The following is a 26,778-nucleotide window of genomic DNA, read 5'->3' on the forward strand; positions in this document are numbered from 1 at the left end:
AACAACAAGGACAGGAGCAGGCTCCTGACAAGGGCGATATTTCGCTAACTATATCTAGGTTGTGGACAAGCTCCCCTCTCTTTGTAAGAGACTCACGCATGGGTGCGGGCGACCCCCGCATCGCCTAATAGTGCCCGGGGGATACTCCTTTATATAAGCCATACAGGTCTGTGCCGCCCCAAAGGGTATGGTTTTTGCGTGGTTTTGGTCTGAAAAAGGGTATAGACTTTGCCCATTTTGGTTTGGGATCGGGTATTGTTTTCGAGGAAACTACGGGCCTGTAGAAACATATTATCGTTTCAATTCCAAATGAGTAAGAAACTAAAAGAGAAATATGCAAGTTCCTAACGGATTTTAAGAAATCTTTTTGGTTGGCGTTATAATCTAGGTAACGATGACATACTCCCACCAAGAATTCCCAGGAGTACCCCCCTCGGGTTTTTAAGGTTTTACGGGATCAACTGAGGTTTCTGGGTAACTTACCACCTACCCCTCCCCTAAGTCAACATTAACACTTACTTCTCACTTAGAACAAAATTGTGACTTAGGCCGGTTTTACATACCCTGTACTGTGTAGCAGTTGGATGAGATATATAGGGACAAATAGGAGTGGTGATCGCAAGGAACTGAAGAAGGACGAGCGTATCGCTTGTCTCGCGCCGCGCCATATCAGTTTCATACGCGGCGAAGTACGACAGGTTTTACAGGGAGTCTAGTACCTCAGATTACTTGATGCGATATAATTTGCAGGTTCAAAATTGGAGCACGTTACACAGGAAATTACGTAGAGGGCAAGAAAAACGGCGATGGTGTCTTCTTGTATCCTGATGGATCCAAATACGATGGGTCCTGGATCAACGATCTACGGAACGGTTGGGGCACTTACACCTACCCTAACGGGGATACGTACGAAGGGGAGTGGTATCAGGGAGTTCGTCACGGCCAGGGGACCTACACCTATAATGAAACGGGCTCTCACTATGAGGGAACGTGGTTCCACGGCAAGATGCAAGATGAAGGTCACCTAGTGCACTCAAATCACAGATACATTGGTAATTTTGAAGAAAACAGGCCCAGGGGACCAGGAAAGTACGTGTTCGACTCCGCATGTGTACAGTTGGGTAAGTATGTATGGAAAGAAGAGGAAAACCAAGGCGAGCACGAAGAGGATGAAGCTGAGATTTTGGTTACACCCATGTGGGAAGGAAAACAGATTTGTGCTATCGAGGACGAGGAAACGGCATAGCCGCCTAAACGAACGCACTTTAATTTAGATTTTGGCTTTTTGCTACTCCATAACTACAAGGCGAATGAGTACAAGCCCCGGGGGGGGGTACTGCCATATATGGGCTATATAGGTATGTGCCGCTGTGAAGGGTATGGTTTTCAAGCAGTTTACTCTAGGATAGGGTATATAAATAACAGCGTTTGGGTCTAGAATAGGGTATCATTTTTCAGGAAACTGATCAGTTGGTTGAAGATTTTATCTAGACCAGGGAAACAGCTACTCTAGGATAGGGGGGATTTGGGGAGTTTACTCTAGTATAGGGTAGCAAAATTCAGCTGAACTAGCTCTGGTATAGGTTAAGGGTTCCAGGCTCCCAGCGGCACATCCCCACCCAGAAATTCCTAAACTACCCCCCCCCCCCCCGGGTACAAGCCTTCTGCAAAACGATTTTTCTTATTATTTCTGCGATCATTTCACAATCCCAGTAGCGTTAGCAAGTTATGATTGGTGGACGGTCTTCAGAGACGACCATTAACCAATCATTGCTTATAATATCCACCCAAACGATCCCTGAAATCTTTGAAAAGTTTGAGCTCCTTCTCCCCGTAGTATAGAGTGTTCTCACATGACGTCACGGCGACCATATTGGTGTCCCAAAACAATGAAACGGCGGCCATGCATGTTGGTGTCCCAAACCCATCCTCTGGGAGTTGAACTCTTTTCTTATGTAAACGCTTTCTTTTGTTCCAATAAATTTGCATAGATGCTGGCCATGGAGTGAAAACACTCTATATGGAGCTGTGAATTACTAGAGAACGTATTATACAGTCAAACCTCTCGACCTTAAATACAAAAAAAACAGTCAAACCTCTCGTAAATGATCACTCAAAATGCAAAGGATATAAGGGAAGTGGTCTCTTAAGAGAATTGAACCACAAGGGGTCTCTTCCGAAAACAGGTACGGAAACAATTACTTTCTGGAAGAGAATTTATTGGATGCAATTGCTGAGTTTATGAGATGTGTAGTTCCATTTTGTCGCTAAAAGTTCGTATTCAAAGTGCATACAGCGAACGGATATCGAACCGTGCATCAGGTGGTCGTTTACAAGAGGTTTCAAAGGAGAATGCGCGACCATTACCCGTGCCATCATCACAAGCCAAGCTCTGCCTTTGCAACGTTGATAAGTATGAAGCAAGGAGAGAAAACGCAAAAAAATTGTGGCTAAATACGTATATGATCGCTTCCGCGAAAGAGATAGACGCGTTAAATATAACCTTGTTTTATAGTTGTATAAATTTTACAAAGGTACACTTCTGTAATTATTGCACGAAAATCTTTGGTTATCGTTGTAAACACATGTGTCTGTAGGCGCTCTTTTGATAATAAAGCACTTATCCTATCCTATCCTATCACAATTTGTTACCTCCTTATGAAAAACCTCAGGCGTAAAGTAGAAAAACAGCATTTTATTAGTGTTTATAGGCCCTTGACATATTCAACGCAGTTCTGAATGTGTTCTTCTGCATCTAATTTCATCTGTATGAATACTTACTCTCTTTTAAAATCTTTTAAAAAAAGAAAAAAGTTAAAATATCAATGTCAACATTATCTTAGCGAACATAACTCGGGCGTACCACCTTTTCTTTCAGAACAATTTCACCTGCTCACTAAAGGTTCTAACAATTTGATTGCCTAATGAAGGAGATGCTCTTTTTAAGAAAACTCAAACCATCCCTTAACGTGCAGGCGGACTCGATTCGCGCAAAGGTATTCACTTGAAGAACTTGTGATCCTTTGTTATTCTGCTAATTTGTAGATACTATAGAAATCAAATCTTCGCATTATTTATTCATTTTGCCTTGAGAATGGTGTCATGATGATACCGAAACGTCGGCTTTTAACGTTAATATTCGCTTGCTTATGTTTTAAGAAATCGTTATTGATCAAGAATGTAAAATTAACTGTATAAAATAAACCTCAGTAGCAATTGATTCAGACGTGGAATCAGTCTCAAGACAATTTTTTTTCTGGGCGAATTACTGAGACTTTGGTTGCCTCTTTCCAGCGGCACGCGTGGTTTCCTGTGAATACCGACTTTACTGCATCCTACGCTTTCTCTTCCGCGCGAAAGTATTTCTGGAGACGAGGCAACGCAGAGGCTGAGGACTCTGATCTGATGAGGTCTTCCATATTACAACTCTTGCACAGCATCATCGGTGTTTTGTTCCTCATGCAATCTCAGGAAAGCGCGCGCACGAGCAACCCAATAATGTTCAGGGTGCATACCTTTTTCTTCCCACTCCCGAAGGCATTGCGTCAACATTTCTTTTCCATATTGCACATCTCCAAGATGCACGCAAGCTTCCGCTAGCAGCGCCTTAGGATGATATGCACCAGGGCTAACAACCAGATGTAAGTCCTCATGAACATTCACTAGCTCTTCCAAAAAACTTTTCGCGCGTGCATACTCCTTTCTAACAAATAAAACGTCGGCGAGCCATGTACCCGCGCGCGGCCACGCAATGTGACCTGAGCTTCGATAGACCTGGACGGCGCTTTGACACATTTCGTAAGCCTGCTCAACTTGTCCTAAGTGCAGTTTTGCTGTTCCGTAGGTCATCATAGTTCCCGCTGTGAACTTGTGTCGATCTCCATGAAGTTCTTCGTAAATCTTTACGGCTTCTTCGTGGAGAGCGTTCGATTCTTCCAGGTGCTTTTTGGTGCTCCATGCGCGAGGATGCGTATACCGCAGCCCGAGATACCAGCGAAGATGAACCTTAGCTGTATAATTCAAAACTTGCGCGCGGATGAACAGTTCCGTTCTTGAGGTATCGCAAGCTTCAATAATCTTCTGGGCTTCTTCCAGCACTTCTATCGCCTCGTCATTTTCCCAGCGATCGTGCAAGATTATCCCAAGATTACAAAGTCTCTCAACCACTTGCACGTGCTTCTCGCCATAGGCCTTTCTGGTCACTTCAGCGCACATTTTCATGTACTCTTTTGCGAGGTCTAGCTGGAAGCTTTCACGGTATGTGAACCCAAGGATATTTAAAAGCCTCGATCTCATTTTCATCCATTCTGGTTCCGTATGTGCTGTGCAGAGATGATTAGCCTCTTCTAACACAGGAATAACTCTGTCTAGCTGGCCCGCTTCGCGATAAGTATATCCTAAATCACACAGTAATTCGCATGCGCTGATATCAGTCGTAGATAGCTGTTTATTTATCTTGTAAGCACGTTCAAGTAAACCAACACGATTATTGTCCGTCGCCCCGGCAACATGGACCAGGCCATCAGCAAGGTAGACTAAGGCTTGTACAAGTAAATTCACTTCAACAAATTGGCTTTTCTCCGCCTTTTCTACAAACTCCCTTAAATGCGGGCACAGAATTATTCTTGTAGCTATAGCCTCCTTGGAGACATCGGCTTTTCTAATCTTGTACGCCTTATTTAATATTTTAAGCACCCCATTCAGTTGGCGCTTTTCCACTTCGGCGGTTTCTTCCATCTCTTTCGTCTGTTCGTCCGGTTTTCGCCTGATTTGTGCAAATGCCAATCGCATGACTTGATGGAGGGTAACTACCTCAATTCCTCTTTCACCCGTCTCAGGATAGATCAGCAGAGAGCATCGAGCTATTTTAACCTTAACGTCATCTGGGACCCTAATGGTTTGGTCGCCGGAAGCAGCAGTCTCGCACAAGACGTACTCTGCAACGGTGTCCAACGGTAAGGGTTGAAGGGCGCAATAAGACAGAAAAACGAAGGCAGCTCGGAGCACTTCGTTATTTTCCGCCATCCGTTGGGCGGCAAACTCGGCTGCTGGAAGCATCGATTGTGGATAACATGGATTATGACGTGTAAAGTCGGAATGATCAAGGTACGCAAAGTATTTTTTAAGATTGGCTAGGTAGTTTTTCCAGGAAAACTTTGAGAACGGCCGATCTTCTCGCATCTGCTTTACATAGACTGCTGCACAAGCAAGAGACAGAGGGTAAAAGCCCAGCAACCGAGCGACTTCTACGGCGTCCTCATCTGCCTCCATCCCAGAAATGGCGCTCAACAATTTCTTTGCGTCACTCTGTTCCATTCCTTCATCTAAACCCACAACTTTGGCGTATGCGTGGGATCTGGGTACCAGCTCGCTATCCTGTGTTGTTACCAATACTAACCCTTCTCCCCACGGGCTGTTTTCTTCAGGCGTTGGCCAGAATTCTTTAAGAGGATCATTGACTGTTAGATTATCAATGATTAACAGCCAGACAGTAGAGCTTTTACAAAGGTGGTTTTTAATCTCATTCGAGTAAGTCTTGATTCGTTCATTCAGACTTCCTCTTTCTTCGCTCTCCTTTGACAGTTCCAATTTTTCGTGTAGTTCCTTATACGATTCCAAAAGCGACTCTGGCGTCCGCGCATCCAACGTGGCGACAATTCTCCTTGGTGACTGCCCGCCGCAACCTGCGCTCACCTTCATGTACTCTTTACCAAACTGTCTTGCCAGTTGTGTCTTACCACACCCTGGAGCGCCTTTCACATACACTGCTGATACTAGCGAACTTTCCGCCGCATCTTGTCGCAAATGACTAAAGGCTTGCTCAATCTTTCTTATTTCGCCTCCTCGTCTTTGAGTCACATGAAATGGCTTACCAGGTAAAATCTCGACGGAAGGCAGACCTATTTTTTAAAAGAAAGAAAACAAAATATCTTTTAAAAAATCTTTAATTTCAAAGAGTGATCAGGCCCAATTCAAACGTCGAACTTTCCATGTGCCGAACAAATTAAAATACCTGTTTAGGTCGACCCAAATGATACAAGTTTCGATGGTTGATTCAAACGTCTAACTTAATTAGACGGACTCAATTCATTTTCACGACGTACACCGGGCAATACTTACCAGTTAAAATATCGAAAAAGTTCGACTATCAGAACGAAGTCGCTCCGCAGTCGAAATTCCCCTGTGGGCCACTCAAATTTAATTCATGAGTCGATCCACATTGGATATGTCGGACTTATTTATTCAAACTTCGAGCTTTTCAGGTACTTAATTAAAGGGATTAGGTTCGGTACATGAAAAGTTCGACGTTTGAATTGGGCCTGACAGTCAGTTGTTGTTGTTGTTACTGTTCAATCGTATCCCGGGTTTTAACCACGCCTGAAGCCAATCCTTGCTGATGGTATGAAGTGCTTATAATCCCTAAGATTTAGTTTGAAGAAAATAAAGGCATTTCTATCATTACTTTTTCTAAAATGTTACAGTCCTCTATTCAGAGTGGAATCAAGAGAGTATGGGGCAAGCTTTCTTGGGTGAACCTAGTTCCAATGTTCTTTGTTCAAGTTTGTTCTTGTTTGCAGCTGTGCATGTACTGTGGTTCGGCTTCTGGTCAATCGAACACGACAGTACAATTTGGCTACAACTTGTTAGTTACTTTGCAAGTTCTATTGGATCCTATTGGCTCTTAAGCTTGTCACTTCCGTTTTTTCAAATAAGAAGCAAACTTAAAGATGTACTCAAATAGAGAAACTTTCTAAAGTTTACGCGCGAGCCGCCTACATCTACCGAAAACCCAAAGCGACTCATTATCAAAGGAGACTAACCCCAGATTTCACCAAGGCTAGGCATTAAAAAGTACTTTGTTATTCAGATGATCGTTACATTCTAATAAGTGAACAAGCTAGAGCTTACCATTTAAGACACCGTCAGCTTCATCTTTACAAGAAACTCTCAGTCCAGACATTTTTCGTTGCAACTCAGCCTCTCCTGTGGGATAAATGGGCATGGGTTTCAGACTCGTCTTGCAATTTTAGTTTAATATCTGGAAAACTCAACAAGTCAAGTCAAGTCGCTTATTTCAATTCTTTACTGTTTCTCATCTTTGGGCGCTTTCCAAAAGTTAAGACTGGCCAGCCGCAAGACCTGTCATATTGAAAATGCAACATCAGTGTTTTCTCGAAATTTTTACTAAAACTCATCACTGCCGCGTGTACCATTTAGAAATAAACTAATCTGGCTGGATAGTCCTGATTAATAGTGGAATTTCCCCCGGTGACATTTGGCCTGCTCTGGCCAGCCCGAGTAAGAGCCCTAAGTTTGAGGTTAACCGCCCGAGTGACGACTGGGGACTAGTTTAATTATGGAAGCCTTGGAAGAGCTCGGTCATTTGAAAGCTGTGCGTGAGACTGGGTCGGTGTTGTGCCGAATTGCAGCATGGGACTGTTTTGGGACTTTGCGCCATTTTTACAGGCTTTTACGAGGTTGTGCGGGAAAACTGGGTCCAAATTCCTGTCTCAAAACAGTCCCATGGTGCTATTCGGCTACTCAGTCTCACGCAGTTACTTTTCCAAGGCTTCCAAAAGTGCATTTCTACGTGATCTCAAAATGGCCGACACATACACAGAGCCATGGCAACTGCATTCTGGTTCCCAGAGCCGCGATCTTTTTGGTTAGCACCGGGGATAGAGCGAATGTGGCAATTGGCTTAAGGCAGCTGACGCAAGGTATTACTTGCGTATGCTCAACACTAACCTTTTTCTTGGCAGTATGCCTGTATTAAGTCACGCCTACTGACTGCTTTGTGATTAAGTCCTTCAGCAAGTCGTTCATAACTCGCTTCAGAGCCACGTGATTCCTTCCATTTTCTTAGCATAGCATAACTCCTATCCACTCCTTTCAAGTGATCTACTTCGATTTCGTCTAACTGTGAATTTTTCAATCCCAAAGCCAAACCGAGTTTTTTCCAGATCACTAACATGTCCCCAGCAAGACTGAGAAGTTCACGATCTTCGGGCACGCCTTGCTTGATCGACATCACACCACCTGATTAAAACATAGTAATCGTCATGCCACGGGATTTGAGACAAAGAAATTTAAAATAACAAACACACGCAATCCGTTTCGCTCAGCAAAAAATATCGGTTGACTGATTGACTACTGAAAAGCCTGCATTCCTTAAGTTTTTGTTTCGAATCAAAAGTCAGCTTCAGGGTTTCTTAGGTGACAAAACAAGCTACAAATGAACAGGGTTCGAAATCAGAACCCAGAAATCCAAATGAATAAACCCTTCAGAATGTTTTAAGACCCGTTTTTTAATTGCAAGGCCGTTTTCTGTGCGATGAATGGCGAGTTTTATAGGTCCAATGTCACATTCGCTTATGTAATCTTATAAACGGCGATATAGAAGCGTATGTTTATCGAAATAATTCATCGGTCCACCAAGAGATGGGTCAGTTTTTAGGAAATTGTTGTAAATTCTGAGCTATTCTGAGTGGTGTCAAGAACACTTAGTTCGTACTTGTGCGTGAAATAATGTGCAAGTACAGGACGTAATAACGTTTCGAAGAAACAGGCACACGTTACTCTTCTTGAAACCGTATCTAAAATGTTCCAACGCAGTGTTAATGACATCAACAATACACTTAAAGAGAAGCACGTACTGATAAAGCCATGAAATACAAGCTGAGTAAAAACAGACGAAACACTGGGACTGATGAGAAAACAAACTAAAAATTTTTGTTCTACCGTAGGCTATTTGATCTTATTTCTTGCTATATGACAATTGAAAATAAAACTGAATAATTCGCAACAGATACTCGCCTGGCTAACGCCTACATCTAATAACAGTAAGATTTTTTAATTGTAACCGCGCTAGCTTGCCCGCATAAAGAGAAGTTGTGTGTTTTCGAGATAAAAGAAACATTGTGCTACACAGTTTGCCAACGAGATTTTCCAAGACTGTTAAAATTAAAAACAACAACATGTGTGTTATTTTAACTGTTTCTTACCTTGCATACGAGAAGACATCAGTCGCTGAATGTTTCAATTCACCACTTCCTCATTCGAGAACAACGCAATTCAGAGGGCAAGGATTTGCTGCTTCGGGACTGTTATTAAAGGGAACCATAAAAACAGGGTTTCTTCAAAACTGCCCTTTGAGACTGCATGCCCATCATGTACACTCACAAGTCACGGTCGAGGAGGTAGAAATTAGAATATGGTAAGTTGTTGAAATTGTTATGTTTTAATCTGATGCATTCACAGTTTCGGGGAATTACCGGACAACCTCGTTCCCAGGGTTCTCTCCTTACCGGACACGTAATGATAGGCTATGTTACCTTTGTAGACGCACTTAGGCTCTTTGGACTGATGCAATAGATTTTCTCAAGATGCCACTCCTGTCGATCACCAAACAGTTTAAAAACTAGTTCGAAACTAGTCTGAAATGTTAGCCCTTTCAGCCGTCTCCCGGCGTGCCGCTCAGAGAGACGTAGGCTAGTTTTTCAAACTACCCCTTTGAAAGCATTTTTAGGTGCTTTTTTGTGTTCGAAAAGCTCCTTATTTTCACTCTAAGCTGTACTTTTGATTTCTCTTCTACCTTTTTTTCATTGTTTCAGATTTTCCGCGCGGAAAAAAAAACAAGGTTCCAATACACCAAATTTCCGGAAATGAGAGGGAAATAGTCAGACAATGACGATGATGCACACGATCTCCTTCCGAGCGATTCCGAGCATATACGACGAGTACGACCAGATACAAACAAAATGGCGGTCGATGGTCCAAGACCAGCGGAGTCTTTGCGGCATTTAGCCTGTTCTCTGGCCGCTTTGAATCCAGCACCTTGGGAAAAGGTAAGATAGTATGCCATAGTTATCATTGTGAAGATCGCCATTTTAAGTAAAGGACAAATTGTGTGTAATGGGCTCCCAGAGTGTCTCAGATGAATGAGACACGTATATCAGCTGTGTAGCAAATTAAGCTCGTTGTTTTCCCCCTTGAATGTCAATTTGAAGATTTGGACTTTTTTCCTCTTTTTCTAAGGAAGTAAAAATAGGCAGAGACTGTCTGGCTAAGTATATTGCCACGTTTTGAAGCACTCTTGCAATTAGTCTACAGAATCATTGTGATGCCAACCTACAAATATAACATCAAACTCTTGCCTTTTTTTAGGTTAAAAAACTCAGTCGTCTTTGTCCTGCAAGTCCGTCTTCATCTTCTGATGTCTTTATCCTCGATCAACGTGGTACTGATGGAATTCTGGCACTGGGGTTGTTTGCGCTTCACTCAGGCTTACAATACAAAGAGAAAATAATGCCTTACTTGGTAGATGTACTCAAAGGTCTTCCAACAGCAAGGTGGCTGGAAGCTAGGGAACCTGTACACTTCTCAAAGAGCCCTTTAGCAGGGGAGTTTGCATTCTGTTTTGTAACACTTATGAGTGGATTAGCTGCGCAAGATAACAGCTTGGATGGGGACATTATCAAACTCCAGCTCAGTCTGTTTGATACTCTTATTGACCAATGCTGTGGTTATAAAGACCTGACAGATCCTAACAAAGGTGATACTGTAGCTTAAGTATGCAATGAAGTAGTTGAGACACTTTTGTCCAATGGGCAGGTTTCTCCTGCTCTCCCTAGTCACTAAAAATGCACTGAAATGCACTTTTCAGAGACCCCTAAATTACAAGTTTTACCATGGAGGTCCTCACCCTGCCAGAAGAGACTCTGTGTGAAACAGGATATGATCTTTCTTGAGCTTGCATTGCATGTTACTAGGATACAGCTTCAAACCCAGGCCTAATATCCTTGCGCCTGACACTGCAGACTCTGTTGTGAACATCAGTTTATCAATAGACAGATGTTTGCACACAAAAACCCCGTTTGACGAGGGAATACGAGATTGACTAGGCCAGACGTTCGGGCTGTACCCTGTGAGAAGAGGCCCTTCGATCTTCCTAGACAAGTTGGGAAGAGGAAGGTTCCTTCCTCTACCTCTTCCCGACTTATCTAGGAAGATAGAAGGGCTTCTGCTTGCAGGGTATTCAGTCTGTGGCTACTTCAAAGGATTGACGCGTTTCAGGCAGAGTCTCTTCTTCTGCTCTTCGATCAAGAAGAACACAAAAGGAGGCTCTGCTCGCAGGGTTGTAGGTCCACAGACTCTTCCAAAGGAATGGGGTGATACTGCCTCTTATACCTACCCCCCCCCCCCCCCCATGTTTGGGCACCTTTTAATCAAATCTATTTACATTTACTTCAATTATAATTCTTCCTTGTTAAAAATTAATTTTCTTAAGAACTCTAATAATGTTATATACCTGAAAATTGTAGGAAGCTCACATTGGCTGAACCTTTGATGCCAGCATTTATGTTTGTGCAAACACTGGTATTGTGGGCCATTCTATTGAATATCCACACACTCCTCCTGTAGATGAGGGTCTTTTTGCCTGGGGTTATCCCGTTCAGAAGTTAACATTTATTCTTAGATACCCTTAGAAATAGTATTATTTTGTTCTGTACCCGTCGAAAAATATGGCAATGTTATTTGTGCCCTTCAGAAAAGAAGTTTTACAGTATTCTTCATAAGAGAAACTGTGTTCACCATGCCTATGTTGATGATGTAGCTCTCCCTTCAGAAATTTATTCTTGGTATTTGCACCCTTCAGAAATAGGCATTTTGGACAACAACCCCCTCAGAAAAACGTCTCTGCTAGTATTGACCCCTTCAGAAAATCTCATCCATCTAGGGGGTGTGGATGTAAAATGGAATGCCCCTGTCTTGGCACCCAAAGGCAAAAGTAAGTCACCATACCCTCGTTCATCAGTGATACAGTACCATACTGGTGGAGAGGGTGCAGCTTAGTTCTGCAATGCTTTGTGGAAAACTGTAGAGAAGGGGAGATTTATGTTGTCGTGGGCAAAGTGTCTTGACTAGAATGAGTCTTGATGTGAGTGTTGAATGTTACTTTCTCTCTATCATGAAACATTCACCACCAACTATTTTGCTCACAAATGAGTTATTAATAATAGAATATTGTTTTTATCACCACTTTGTTGCTGTTTACAGCTTCTTTTTGTTGCACTACTGTCCCCCTTCTCCTTGGTGTGGCCCAAGCTCTTGGAGTGTCCAGTGTCTATGTGTCTGACCCCTCCCTGATTACAAGGCTACTTTTCCCAAAACACTCTGGTCACAACACTCCTGATGAACCACAGTTACCAAGGGCACTGAGTCGTGCTGCACCAAGACGATTTCTGAGCTTTCCACAGGGCAAGAGAGACGACAGTTATCATTTATCTGATACTCAACTAAATAATCTCATAATGAAAGTAAGTCCTTGGCAGGAGTAGTCTATGATAGGCCAGTTATTAGAAATTACTTTAACACTCTTGTACAGTAATGCAAGTCTTATTTCGTTAGGCATTATATACATGTTCAACTACGACATAGTGGCTTCTTAAGCGGGTACATATATCCCTAGTCTGAATTTCAAATATCGTAATTTTGTGTTTTAGGAAGTAGGCCATGTTAACCCATATTTATGTCTTATGTCACCATTTCATCAAGTCTTATGTCACTGTTTCAAGGCCATGTTACTTGTCAGAATTTTACCCTAACACGGCCTCTGACCTGGGTTTTTATGAAGAATTCTTGTAGCAGGAGAAAGGTGTTACATTACGGGAGAACATTTTGAAACAGGCCCCACGTGTAGATAGAAATTAGTCATTGGTTACCAGACATGCCGGAGAATTCTGCATAGTAAATGGTGGATTCTCTGATCACTGATGCCTAAAGGTCAGTACACACTAGGCGACAAGTTGCAGCAACATGTCGCGGCAATATATTGCAGCAACAAATCGCTTCATGTGTACTGGAGAATTTTTGTGAAAATCTTTGTCGCTGCAACAGAATTTGTCGCGGCAACAAGTCGCACAGATTCAGTCTGATTTGATTTTTTGCAACTTGTTGCAGTGACAAAGTTCTGTTGCGGAGACAAAGCTTTTCACAAAAATTCTCCGGTACACATGAAGCGATTTGTCCCTGCGACGTGTCGCCTCACCTTGTTGCTGCAGCTAGTCGCCAGACCTGTCTACATGGAGTGATCGGTCGCCGCGACGTGTTGCTGCAACTTGTCGCCTTGTGTTTACCGACCTTAATGAACAACCTGCCTGACATGCCTACATGTAAGCCATGGTAATCAGCATAATCTCTCCAGAGGCGCTTCATATCATGTCCTCAGCAACTTGCATTATCATCGCATATTTGTTAGCTCCTGTGTTATCTCCCGTGATATTTAGCAGGAGAAAATTGATGTTGATCACTCATGGAACCCAAAGCGTTGAGTCATTTGATAATTAATATTATTTTTCTGAACAGGTTGAACAATTGATTAACATGCAAGTACTTCAAGGATTAGACCTTCTATTATCAGACTGTCTCCAGGTACTGTTCTTGTAATAAGTTACAGTTTGTCTATTTTATTATTAACAAATAAATAAATAGTTTCTGTTGTCCATGCTCTTGTAGACCACATTAATTGACATTAAAATGTTCAAACTTTAGAGAGTTGCCGACCATAAAATTATCATCAGTAACTGGCTACTATCAGTGAAAGCTTCATAACTTCACTGACATAGAATCATTCCTTTCTATTTTTCCCATGTTTGATAGGCTGGGGTACTACTGAGGAAGTTTCCTTTCCAGATGTTTAGTGAGGTTATCCTGCTGTCTATGATGACGCTACTGAGAGATCTCTGTCAGTATACACGAGGTATAAATTTAATATTACATGTATATTATTTGGTAACCCAAGATATGCCTTGTGTTGTGGTGGAAGGTTCTAAACTTTCCAACTGATTTTTTTACCAATAACTTTCATCTCTCTGTGATGGATCTATACATAATCACAGGATTTTATCCACAGATGTGTCAGTCATACTAGAAGTCAGAGGTTTTTGCGGAATTTAAGTTCAGAGTCTAGAGTTTGGAGAATTGTGGTGCTTTTAGGTTAAACGTGATATTATTTGTTGCCAATACGCAGGTCTTTCCAAGAGTGTTGCAAGCAAAGCCCATGATGTAGGAAAGATGGTATTCACAACAGTCAAAGCTGAATTTCAGAAGAAATCAGAGAATCTCTCTGCTACATTACCCTGGAAGCTTCAGACTGTTTCAGCCAGCATTGATTTAATGGTCTGGACCGCTGAGCACGATGACCAAGGTGCAATAAGTAAAACTATTATACAGTTTCTCACAATCCATCTTCTCATTGGCTGAGAGGCTACAGTTAGTTTTTGAAATCAGCGCAACCTGCAGATTAGTTAGTTATCTGCTAGCAGATTATACTAATCTGTAGGCTGCGTACACAATGCATGATTTTCAAGAGCAATGTCAAATTGTGTTCCTTGCGATGGTGTGTTTGTCTTTATTTTCTACAAACAATGTATAATAACACAACCCGTGAGGGCAACACCCAATCAAGAATTTCCTTCTATCTATGTTGAAAAAAGACAAAATGGCGAGCGGAACTCCCAAAAAGCTTTGTGTGTCCCATTTCTTCTTTCAATGGGGCTGGTTTTAGGGGGGAGGGGACAGTTCATTTCAGGTCGTTTGGCGAACAGACTTGGTAGTCCATTTGGAATGCACACAAAATTATTGCATGGAGTCATTGGTGTTATAATGATTATCTAAATATAGTATTTGATATGGTAGTTAAGAAATATTTGTTGTATTTTAGATGGAGAAACTCTCTGTGAAAATATTGCTGTTTTCTTGTGCTCCAATCTGGCTGTCTCCTTTGAGGAGGAGACAGTTCATTTCAGGTCGTTTGGCAAACAGACTTGGTACTCCATTTTGAATGAACACAAAATTTTTGCATGAAGTTATTGGCCTTATAATGATTATCTAAATGGAGTATTTCATATGGTAGTTAAGAAATATTTGTTGTATTTTAGATGGAGAAACTCTCTGTGAAAATATTGCTGACTTCTTGTGTTCCAATCTGGCTGTCTCCTTTGCCCAGTCAGACAACTTTCTCTTTATTTTGTCATGTCTGGAAGGCTTTGCCACATTAGCGGAAAAATTACCAACGCTAGCCAGGTGAGGTAGACTTCCAAAAGTAATGAGTTAAGGGAAGAACAAAAGGAAAAAATGTAATTAGCAAACCTCTTTAACCCTTTAAACCCCAATATCCACATACAAATTCTCCAAACTGATTTCTATACATTTTCTTAGAGAATGTGTTGAGAGAATTTGGTAAAAGATCAACGCATTTTTCCTTGGTGATCATTTCTCATAACTTTTTCTCTCGATGATGTATGGATATTATGAGGAGAAAATTGATGTTGGTCACCATTGGGACTTAAAGGGTTAAAGTTGGGAAATATATTTGTTTTCATTTGCCTGGATGTTTGGAATGATGGCCCAAGTTTCTTCTGATAGACTGCTACACCGTGGGTGAATTTTCCATCCAGTTTGCCTTGTAGATGCAGGGCTGCTATTATTATTTTTCTTGCAAGAAAGGACACATATCCAACCAGATCACCATTTTAGACCATGCCATGCGTTATGTTAACTTTTGATATTTGCTTCTTAAGGTACCTTTATTTTAAATTCTTTAGCTTTGAAATGATAGTATGTTACACGTGCAGTCATCATCTGCAGCTGCAAATAGGATTTCACCAGACATTAGGAAAATTTTAGCTTCAGTTGGCATTGTCTGATTACTGACTGTTATTTGTGGCTCTGACAGTGGTTTGTGAAATGAAGTGAGGATTGAAGAAGGCAGTTCTCTAGCACTTGGTGGCCCCGGCTCAAAACTTTTGCTGGTGGGCAACTAGAAAAATCTGAGCTTTTTCATAAAAATCATTATTATGCTGGGTGCCCTCAATTTCACAGGTTCAGAGCACTAGGCTCCCTTTAGTTTTTCTTGGAGCACATCCTTGATTGAATCCTAGATTACGAGTCACTTTAGCTATTGCTCCATACACGCTGCCATTGAAGTATGTTATGTTCATTTTGTATGTCGTCAATAGCTCTGTTCTGAATTCCCTGAAAAAGTTCCTTCTCCTGCCTGCTCCTCTCCTTGTAAAGCTGTCTGAAACTGCAAAGAAACCATCAGCGAACATAGTGATGACAGTGTCATCAGATTCCAATAACAGCAGCATAACATTTGGTCATACTTCTGGTTTGACAAAGAATTTGCAAGAGTCCTCTTATCAAAAAGTTAGAAATGTGGCAGTGGATAGCATCTGTAGGTGAGCATTTTTGATATTTTTGGACCATTGTGTACTTTCCTGGAACCTAGCCTAATTAAGGTTACATCTTTCCCATTCAAAGCCAGTTTTGGTAAAACCTTGTAGCCAAAAAATCCTGAATAAAGAAAACTGAAGGCTGGGGCTATGCCACACTATAAATAATTGAATTCCAAAAATATTGTTCCAGGTTTGTTATTCACATGTAAGGCAGTATATATTTACAGTATTTACAACTGTTTCCTTTTGTCTGTCACAACAGTTGGCAAGGGTGGACATGGACATGGACAATTTTTTCAAGTTTTAGTGCTATGCAAGCGAAAATCCCCATAGGCAAAAATAATGATATTACATATAATTATTCCAACTCTCTTGGATAATCCGGAAGTCTCCCGGATATGGCACTGATCTCTCACTCTTCCGTTTTGGTCACCAAATCTCCCGGGATAAAATGGAGTTTTGAGCTTTTCTGTGCTTTAGCTTGAAGTTTAGCCCATTTTTTCTCAAAATTCATTTTTATTCATTGTACAGTTTCAGGGACATTTCATTGGTCATATTTAGTCACTGACAAAGATTATTTTGTCATTACAATAATGAAAGCAAATTTTGATTGCATGTACTTCATGTAAGATTTTGAATAATGTCCTAAGCCACAGCGACTGGGTCAATTTGTGGGCGGGGTCAATTTTTTGGGGAGGGGATGTGGGGGGTTTTGGGACTGCTGACATTTGAGGGGGTAGTAAAAATTAAGAGTCTCCAGATTTTATATCTCTGAAGGTTGGCATCTCTGATATTACGTTAAGTGCTCTTGATGAAATTTGTATCCTTGATCATTTATATGGGTAGAGGCACTAAAGGTGATGTTACACAAGACGATTCGCAACGACAATTTTTAGTGCAAGACAGCGTTGCAACATTGTTGCAACATTGTTTTGAATAGTTACAACATGGTTCCAACATTGCAACGCAGTGTTGCGCTAAAAATTGTTGTTGTGAGTTGTCCTGTGTAACATCCCCTTAAGGCACTAAAAAATGACTTCAGCACAGCAATATCCTCATTACACGGCTCCTTTGAAGTTTATTTTGCTCTGCATATATAATTTTGTAGGAAGCTTACTGTTTAAAATTAATTTTCTATGTTTCAGGACTCTAAAATCTGGACAAACCATTGACGAAAACTGTGTTCAAGCATTCCTAGCTTCTGTAGCTAACACACTTTACATGTCGAAAAGCAGTGATGGCACTTCAACATTGATCTCAAATAATGTCATTCTAACACTGGGACATGTTGCGTTCATGCTTCACACTGTTCCCAAAACAACTGAGACTGTGCTGACAATTCTTCAACAGCGATTTTGCAATCCTCCATCATCTCTTGACCCTCTGATTGTAGAACAGCTAGGAAATCTTATTCTCAGCGGATCGGTATGTAAACTTCATTCCTCTCCTTTCTCTTCCTGTAGCTTCCTGTAGATGTACATGTATCAGCGTGTAAAGAAAGTAGTGTCCGATAATGCCTGCTAGTGGATTTTGCTATACCCTAGTAAATTATGATCTTAACTTGCCCAGTAGGCAATGAAGGTTTTTGGGAAATTTAAATTACAGAAGAACTGTGATCAATGCTCATCAATTTTTTTTCAGGCTAGTTGAAATTACTCATGGGCTAGTACATGCTAGCTTCAGCTTGCCTGAATGACAAGCCATAAAACAGACTTTCTTTGCACCCTCTCTTCGTGTGTTTCTACAAAATGTAAATGACCCAAGAACGCTAAACAATTTATTTTCTCAATTTTTCCTTTACTTTACTTTTTAGGAGCAGTGTTATCAACAGATTATGAATATGTTTATGAAAATAAGCATTGATGCAGGTTCAATGGCCTACTCCGCTGAACCGTCCATTAATGATAAAACAGAAGGTTACAGGTAAAGGTTTGGAATTAAAAAATATTAGAATGACTAGTAATTATAATAACCAAAGGTTAGGGAGTGTGGGTGACAACAATCGGAGGTCCAAATGGTTTTGCTCCAATGCTGTGCTTTGCATAAGTTTCACATGACAAATGGTCAAAGCATGCGTGATCAGATTTTGAGGGGGTAGAAGGTTGAAATGCATGTGAATTAGTACTTTTGCCTAGTTTGAGGCTAGCAGAACAACTTTGAGCTAGTGGAAAGCAAGCCTGGTGGAAAAGCAAAGTTTGTTTATATTTTTTAAAGGAAGATATAAAGCTATGACTAAATTTTTGGCTAGCTCCTGGAAAGCTAGGGTATCTTGCTAGTAAACTGAAACATGCTGTGCTTTGGGTAAGCTTATTTTCCTAATTTACCTCAGCTCAGAGATGAACTACAGAAAATTAAAATAAAGTAAAACAGAATGTTGAATAATGGTTGAACTGGGTTACAATTCTCTTTTAAAGTCAAAAAAAGGACTTGTGACCTGTTACATATCTCTGTGGAAGGACTAGCTGAGTCGATAAAGCACTTGTCTCTAATGCAGCAGGTCACGGGTTGAATTCTTGCATCTGGACCAATGGAGTACTAAAGTGTGACGTCATAAAAATGAAATTTCTGAAATTATGGGATTTGTCATGATATTCTGAAAGAACAATGTCCAAGAGGCCTACTTGCCAAAAATGAGCATTTCGGGGCAAATTGTCTCTGAGATCGTAGCCCAGTTATGCTTAGAAAACTCCATAAAAACCCTTCTAAATTTTTTTTGGGTCGACCTCTTGGATCCTTCTAAATCTTTTTTGGGTTGGCCTCTTGGACACTATTCTTTCAGAATATCCTGACAAATCCCATAATTTCAGAAATTTCATTTTTATGACGTCATCACTTTAGTACTCTATACTCAGGGTCTTAAAATAATTGTGTAATGAAGGTTCTGCATTTGCCCTGCAAACAGCTAGACCTTCAAGTGGCTTGGATGAAAAAATGTCAGTCCCTCCTGTCTCCAGTAAGAGACGTACATGTAAAAATGGTATCCCCAATTTGCGCTTTTTGTGCTAGATACATTGACACTCAAATAAAGTGCATTTCTTTTCCCTGAATCTCTAACACATATTTATTGTACTTTTATTCAGGCATTGTGGCCTTGCTGTTATCAATGCCTTTTCCAATGTGGCTGCCAATCTGAAGGGAGAGACTCAGCTGCAGGATTACCTAGTGCGTCTGTTGGAACTGTTTGTACAGCTGGGTTTAGAAAGCAAGAGAGCCAGTGAGAAAGCACCAGTTGCTTTCAAGGTCCGTTCATAAATTAGCCTGTTGTACAGAATGAGGAACTAAGCTTATGGAAAAATCCATCTGCAAAACAGGAGGGAAATCCTTGTTCTGGGCTTCCACCGATGTAGTATATTTGAGTATGACCATGATTGGACTGTAAAACATCCCATGATTTTTGATTTGCCAGTTGGGTTGAGGGAAAATTTGAAACATTTCCATTAATTCATTGAGACCATTTGGGGCCCAGAACAAGGATATTGGCCCTGTTTCGCAGATGTTACTATAAACTGAAGTTAGATTATGTCTGTGAGGCAGGCTATTCATGAGTAATAAAGTTCTTCTACATAGGACTTTTGGTTTGTAATCCTTCCTTTAGCATTAAATGAAGGATGATCATCGCAGTTGTACATGCAACTTTTGCAGTTGTGAAGAGAAAGCCTGAAAAAAATTCAGGCTTGTATACGATTCGAACCCTTGACCTCTGTGATACCGGTGCAGTGCTCTAGCAATTAAGCTAACAAGCCTTTAGCATTACACACACCAGCAGATAAGCAGGTCTTGACCTGTGAAATCTGGAGATTTTATTCCTTAATCTATTTATTAGCCCCAGGCTATCAAACAACACTTTGGTCACGCCCTAACTCAGGAAGCGAGTGTGTGCAAGTAAGCTGGCAGCTTAGGAGAATGGTTTTTGTATTGAAGAGAGTTGAAAAGGCATTTTGTCAAACTATTTCTAGCTGATCATTGCCTATTTTATCCTTCTAGGCTTCATCCAGTGCTGGTAACCTTGGTGTCCTTATCCCTGTCATCTCCATTGTAATGCAGCGACTCCCTGTCATTACTGACCCCAAGCCTCGCCTGCACAAGTTATTCCGTGACTTCTGGCTTTACTGTGTTGTCATGGGTTTTGGTGTTGAAGGTTCTGGTTTGTGGCCACATGAGTGGTATGAGGGAGTGTGTCAAATTGCATCAAAATCCCCTCTACTCCTCGGCACAGGCCATTTGAGATCAGAACTGATGTACAATTCAGCTTTGAGGAATGATGCTGTGAATCCTGTAAGTGATATTGTTATAATATATGTCAGTAATTTATTGTGCTCCTGATTGGCTACCATGGATACTTTAAGGAAACTGTTTGCTCTAGAAATACAGCTGTTAAAAGAGAAAAGAAGTAAAATAAAAGAAATCATCACAGATGTTCATTTTTTAACTTCACTCCACCCGAACCCAAACCCATTTAGGCACTGGAAAACTTAAAAGCTGGAGATAGAGTCCTCAATTAAAAAGGTGTTCCAGGGAAGCAATCCAATCACCAGCATCATCGAACTATCATCCTCATCATCATCATCATTATCATCATCATCATTGTCATCATCAGCTTTACTGCCATACATGTACTCTTCAGTAACAGCATAATAATAACCTTTATTTATTACCTTTGGCAATAAGAATTACGGTAATATTACAATAAAAATTCAAAACACTACATATTATATATACATATCAAATTAAGTTAAGATTAGCACCTCTAGGAATAAATGATTGTTTGTGCCTAACAGTGCGTGATACAGGTATTCTGAGGTGCGCTGGGTTAGTCTTACAAGATCTTAGATTATGGCCATGATCCACTGGCTTTTCTAAAAAACGTTTACAAGGATGTGCTTCAGATTCTAGGATACGTTTAAATTCTTTCCTCGTCAAATTCTGACGCCTAGTTACAAGTGACTCAACAGTATCCCTAGGGAGACCAATGACATTTAGACATCTATTCTGCACTCTCTGTAGATCTTCTTCGAGGTAAATGGGCAGCCCTCCCCAGACAGGCGAGGCATATTCTAAAACAGGTCTAATCTTAGTGATGTAAGTTGTAAGACCAATGTCCCTGGGGAGATGGGCTGTTCTACAGACCCTAAGATAGTGGATCCGTTTACACGCTTTGCTGACAATACTTGAGACATGTGTATTCCACTTGAGATCGTTCTGTACATATACACCCAGTAGTTTAAACTCTGAAACCCTCTCCAGTTCAGTAGGCCCGATATTAATAGGAGCAGGAATTGGACAGGACTTCTTGAAGGTGATCCACATATCTTTGGTCTTTTTGCATTCAGCTCCATTTTATTCTGCACAGCCCATCTTTCCAAGTGAGTCACAGCATCCTGCATTTGACTGACAGAGTCCTTAAAAACAAGCTCGTATAAGGTGCAGTCATCAGCGTACTTGCAAGTGGATACAGGTATTCCCCTGGGGATGCAGTCCTCAATATTGTTGACATGCACATTAAAAAGTGTAGGAGAAATGACACCGCCCTGGGGTACACCAGCAATCACCTCACCATGTCTGGAGAGGACTCCCGGGAGCTTAACCTGCTGTGTTCTGCCTGATAGGTAGCTCTGTGTCCATTTCCAAAAGCTCTTGGTGATGCCCATGCCAGCGAGTTTAGTCAACAGAACACCATGATCCACCAGATCGAAGGCTTTTTGGAAGTCTACAAAGACCACATGCACGCCATTATATAGACTACCAGAATCTGTAGCGTTATACCAGTCTTGTGTGATGCTGGCAAGCGCAGTCATAGTAGATCTGTCCGCCGTAAAAGCGTGTTGGGAAGCATTAAGACTTAGGTCCTTTAGGTTTAGCTTAAGCTGGATCCTCTCCAGTACCTTGGCGACTTGTGGCAAAACTGAAATCTGCCTAAAGTCATTGTTTATATCCGTCGGATTATCAACCTTGTGTACCGGGCTGACAAGAGCATGCTTGTAACTAGTAGGATACTTGGACTGTACTATACTGGCACAAATAATGTCGTGTACAACAGGTGCCAGTTCTTCGTGAAACCGTTTAAGGAGCCACGCAGGCACACCGTCAACACCTGTTGCTTTCCTCGGATTCACATGTTTGAGTATGGCTTTGACTTGCCCAATGTTTGGAACAGGTGGAGGTCTGTCATCCAATTCATTGGCAACCTCGCTGACTTACAGTGCGGTTGGCTCTCGGTCCTTCCAAGGAGCAACAAAAGCATCAAGCAGAAGGTCCGCTGTTTTCTGTAGTTTAGCCTTGTTAGGTGCAGTTGGGGTTTTTGATTATTGCTGGGCACCACAGAGGGAGTCGATATATTTAAACCACTTGCTTGGATTCGTATGACGGAGATCGCTGGCCTTCCTTTCATAAAATTTACGCTTAGCACTAGATATAAGGGCTGCTACCATTTCACGCTTTTGTTGATATTTTTCCTTGTCACCTTTAACCCAAGCCTTTTGTCTAGCACGTATCTGATCTTTAATATGCGGCGTCATCCACTCCTTGTCACTAGGATGCAAACGCACGTGACGCAGGGGAGTACAGGTGTCAAGAGAATTAATTATAAGCATAGCTGACTTATGATATTAAACAGCACATGCCTAATTTTTCTGTAGAGTGGTCTCAATCAAGTAAAGCAACTTCTTCTTCCTACCCTTCTGGCCCAGCAGCTCGTAAATTTGTCAGCCTTGGGGTTGTTAGACTAATATTTGACCAAAAATTTTGTGCCACACAGTAGAGCTTCTCATGGTCAAATGTTAGTTTTTACCTGTTCTAATTTTTGCAGTTTTTCCAGCGATCCGCAAAAATAAATTCCCGCAAATAAAAATTGCCACAAACATTTTTCCCGCAAAAATTTACTCCAGAGTAAATTTTCTAACTTAAATTCACTGTACAAAAATACAAAACTAAGAAATCACGTCTGTTCAATCACAGCTTGAAAATATGTATTTCTATTGCACGTACTCAATAAAAACACTGAGTACTGGGTACTTTCTGAAAATCACAAAAATTAATTCCCAGAAAGAAAAACCTGTCCTAATCACAAACATTAGTTCTCACAAAACACAAAAAACACTAATCCGCAAAAATAAACTCCCGCAAAATTTCATGCCACACGGTATTTCTCTTTTATCATTACTAGACAGTTGACATTTTTTTTTTGTAAGCATGTTTACTGTTTTTGCAGGCTGAATTGAATGAAGTCCGCACTTCTCTGCTGGAAGCTCTTAGTAACCCTGCCGAGATCATTACACTGGTGAACAGACTGAATTTTGGACAGTGTACATACCTGTTGTCTGTTTATCGGTTGGAATCTCTACGGGTATCATCTGATCCTGGCAAATTTTATTCCATCTTTGACTATTTAGAGGACAAAGCCATTGAAAAGGATAAAGCTGGTAAGGAACAACTTTTTTTATTATTACTGTTTGCCTATTGTACACTGTATTATGGTAAATCAAAATTTGCTGATATTATTTTGAGGACTCTTTTGTAAATCACTTATCAGTGAAATTGATATCCTCAATAAAGATTATTATTATTATTATTATTATTATTGTTTAATTAAATAGGTTACGCTTTTCTTTTGTTGTGCTTTTTACATGTCCCTTCTTAGTCACAGCTTATATTCATGTAGAAGATGTAGAGTCAAGAAAGGACTATAATTTATTTATATTATTTTAAAGTAATTGTCCACACTTTTATAAGTTGTCCTTTAATACTTTTTCCCCATGATTGTTCAAGGAATGTGGCAGTGTATTTCTGCTGTTGGGGACAAAGTTTTCTCTGTGTTTCTTGACGTCATGTCAAACAAACCAAGGACAACCAAGAGGGAAGATGAATTAGAAACACATGCACAGTTTTTGCTTGTCAAGTTCAATCATCTCCAGAAAAGGATCAGACGTGTTGCTGACAAGTATCTCTCATCCTTTGTTGACAAGTAAGGGCGTAGAAAAGAGTGACTAGTTTTGACTGTGTGTAGATGGTTAATCTTGCTAACTTTCTTTGAGGTAAATGCTCTCTCAAGCCCCTAAAATATTTTGGGAAAAAAATTCTAGCTGCATGCTCTGCCACCACACTTTCAACAATGTTTACTTGAAAAGTAGGTTGAGTTTGATCATCCAGGTGAACGTAGTCCTGAATAGGACTGTTGTTGTTGACAGTTGTTGACAGTTGTTGTTAACAGTCACTGTCAACAACAACAGTCCTATTCAGGACTACGTTCACCCGGACGATCAAACTCCACCTACTTTTGAAATGACTCCTGGGTTCAAACCTTTCACAGTTTTAATATTTACTTGGGTAATAATCAGTGACTTTGTCTTTCTTCTTTTTTAATGTATGATTTTAGGTTTCCCCATCTTTTGTGGAATGGAAGAGTTTTACACTTCATGCTGGATTTGCTTCAAGAACTCTCCCAGTGCCTCAATCATCCAGTCAGTAATCAAGCATTGCTGTCTCCTTGTAATGATAAAGACATTAAACATTATACACACTTTCTGTTTCCTCATTGAGTACTAAAGTGATGACGTCATAAAATGAATTTCTGAAAATATGGGATTTGTCAGGATATTCTGAAAGAACAATGTCCAAGAGGCCTACTTACCAAAAATGAGCATTTCGGGGCAAATTGTCTCTGAGATGTAAGGCCGTTATACTCAGAAAGCTCTATAGCCTCCTAAGCAATAGAGTACTAAAGTGTGATGTCATAAAAATGAAATTTCTGAAATTATGGGATTTGTCAGGATATTCTGAAAGAACAATGTCCAAGAGGCCTACTTACCAAAAATGAGCATTTCGGGGCAAATTGTCTCTGAGATGTAAGGCCGTTATACTCAGAAAACTCTATAGCCTCCTAAGCAATAGAGTACTAAAGTGTGATGTCATAAAAATGAAATTTCTGAAATTATGGGATTTGTCAGGATATTCTGAAAGAACAATGTCCAAGAGGCCTACTTACCAAAAATGAGCATTTTGGGGCAAATTGTCTCTGAGATGTTAGCCGGTTATACTCAGAAAACTCCCTACAAACCCTTCTAATTTTTTTTGGGTTGACCCAAAAAAATTTAGAAGGGTTTGTATGGAGTTTTCTAAGCATAACTGGGCTACGATCTCAGAGACAATTTGCCCCGAAATGCTCATTTTTGGCAAGTAGGCCTCTTGGACATTGTTCTTTCAGAACATCCTGACAAATCCCATAATTTCATAAAATTAATTTCATTTTTATGATGTCACACATTAGTATTCTATTGCTTAGGAGGCTATAGTTAATTCTGGAAATCAGCACACCATGCAGATTACTCAACCAAGAGAACAGGTTATGAGAATTGACAAAATCATCACCTAAAGAAAATTAATGCTTTAATCTTTTATCAAATTCTCTCAACTAATTTTGTAAGGAAATGTATAGAGTTCAGTGTGATGAATTCATATGTCTAGTATTGGAGTTAAGGATGGTTGGAGAGACCTTGTTTCTGATTTCTAACACTACAAAATGTATATTTTCTGATTTAGAATGAGAACCACCAGACAATTGAGATCAATGTTCCCAGTTCTGTACCATTCAGGCTGACCGTCTCTGAGGAAATGGATGGTCGCGAGGGAACTGTCAGGGATTTTGCTGATCGGTGCAGTGGAATTATCATGGAGGCCATCAAATGGGCTCCAGAAACAACAAGGTCTTTACTACAGGTTAGTAGAGATGTCTTCAGACAAATTAAACACATATGCATCTATAGCAAGACAACTCTATTTGGCTCTTACTAGCTGAGGACATACATCACAGAAAAGTTGAATTCCAGCTAATTGTCCTTTGGATAAGCGGCTCTCTTATTTTGCACGCTGGGAGCCACTTCTTGCTCATCTTAGTTAATGATTTTGTTAGAGGATGATTTGCCTGGAACTTTGCCCATGAGGCAAGTAAACTTTAAATGTTCCTTCCCAGCAAGAAAATCTACTTGTCCCAGGCTACTGGATGGAAATTTTTTTGAGCCCTGTGCACCTCTTCTAGTCTTCTAGTTTAATATGTTTTAGTTCCGATGATGATGACATTATATTTTAATAATATAGTAAATACTGCAGCTTCTGTTGTTATTGGGGTGGTGGCATCATTTGAGCCCTTGTTTTATTTTCTAAAACCAATGGCAAACGTCATTTATATCTCTTGTGATCATACGTAGTTTTGAATTGAGACATTCTGAACAGTCATTTTAGATTGAAATATTGCACTTTTCTTTCATCGTACCCAGGATTACATCATGAACCTGAAAAATGCATCACAGGGATTCTCCCATCACACTGGCCTGTCACTAGCTACAGAGAATGTCTTACGGTTTGCTGGACTGAACCCCTCCTCTGTGGCTGTAAGTGGGGTTTTCCTGGACAAGCGACCCAACTGCGTAAAACAAGACTCTTCTCAACTCATATCGGGACTCACTTATAGGAATCGCTATTTAGGAGAGGTATCTGTTTTAACAAACTCTTATAGTCATTTACTTCAAATTAAAGTGCCCTACTG

At 40.6% G+C, this 26,778-nt stretch overlaps 3 protein-coding genes across 3 annotated transcripts in view; 2 read left to right on the plus strand and 1 right to left on the minus strand.

Annotated features, from left to right (window-relative positions):
* The window catches only part of LOC140921468 (radial spoke head 1 homolog), a 3,178-nt gene extending 1,344 nt beyond the window's left edge, over positions 1–1,834 (plus strand). The window contains exon 2 of the mRNA XM_073371471.1: positions 751–1,834. Coding sequence (XP_073227572.1) covers positions 751–1,246 — 496 coding nt within the window. The 3' untranslated portion in view covers positions 1,247–1,834. The remainder of the gene's footprint in view (positions 1–750) is intronic.
* A 793-nt stretch (positions 1,835–2,627) lies between these two features.
* LOC140921453 (uncharacterized) lies at positions 2,628–8,034 on the minus strand. The gene is made up of 3 exons (XM_073371452.1): positions 7,750–8,034; positions 6,910–6,984; positions 2,628–5,900 (listed from the first exon to the last, which is right to left on the minus strand). Exons 1-3 carry the CDS (start codon positions 8,030–8,032, stop codon positions 3,421–3,423), a joined length of 2,838 nt encoding a protein of 945 aa, XP_073227553.1. The 5' UTR covers positions 8,033–8,034; the 3' UTR covers positions 2,628–3,420.
* Positions 8,035–9,730: 1,696 nt separating this feature from the next.
* LOC140921472 (phosphatidylinositol 4-kinase alpha-like) overlaps positions 9,731–26,778 on the plus strand; it is a 33,384-nt gene continuing 16,336 nt past the window's right edge. Inside the window, exons 1-17 of the mRNA XM_073371476.1 lie at positions 9,731–9,848; positions 10,168–10,555; positions 12,061–12,320; positions 13,369–13,434; positions 13,663–13,762; positions 14,033–14,209; positions 14,943–15,087; positions 16,023–16,244; positions 17,387–17,666; positions 18,055–18,164; positions 19,322–19,481; positions 20,226–20,516; positions 23,449–23,659; positions 24,006–24,201; positions 24,613–24,697; positions 25,776–25,952; positions 26,510–26,722. Of these exons, the coding sequence (XP_073227577.1) occupies positions 9,762–9,848; positions 10,168–10,555; positions 12,061–12,320; positions 13,369–13,434; positions 13,663–13,762; positions 14,033–14,209; positions 14,943–15,087; positions 16,023–16,244; positions 17,387–17,666; positions 18,055–18,164; positions 19,322–19,481; positions 20,226–20,516; positions 23,449–23,659; positions 24,006–24,201; positions 24,613–24,697; positions 25,776–25,952; positions 26,510–26,722 (3,168 nt within the window). The 5' untranslated portion in view covers positions 9,731–9,761. The remainder of the gene's footprint in view (positions 9,849–10,167; positions 10,556–12,060; positions 12,321–13,368; positions 13,435–13,662; positions 13,763–14,032; positions 14,210–14,942; positions 15,088–16,022; positions 16,245–17,386; positions 17,667–18,054; positions 18,165–19,321; positions 19,482–20,225; positions 20,517–23,448; positions 23,660–24,005; positions 24,202–24,612; positions 24,698–25,775; positions 25,953–26,509; positions 26,723–26,778) is intronic.

Source organism: Porites lutea, chromosome 12 (genome assembly GCF_958299795.1).
Source record: "Porites lutea chromosome 12, jaPorLute2.1, whole genome shotgun sequence".
Taxonomy (NCBI): Eukaryota; Metazoa; Cnidaria; class Anthozoa; order Scleractinia; family Poritidae; genus Porites; species Porites lutea.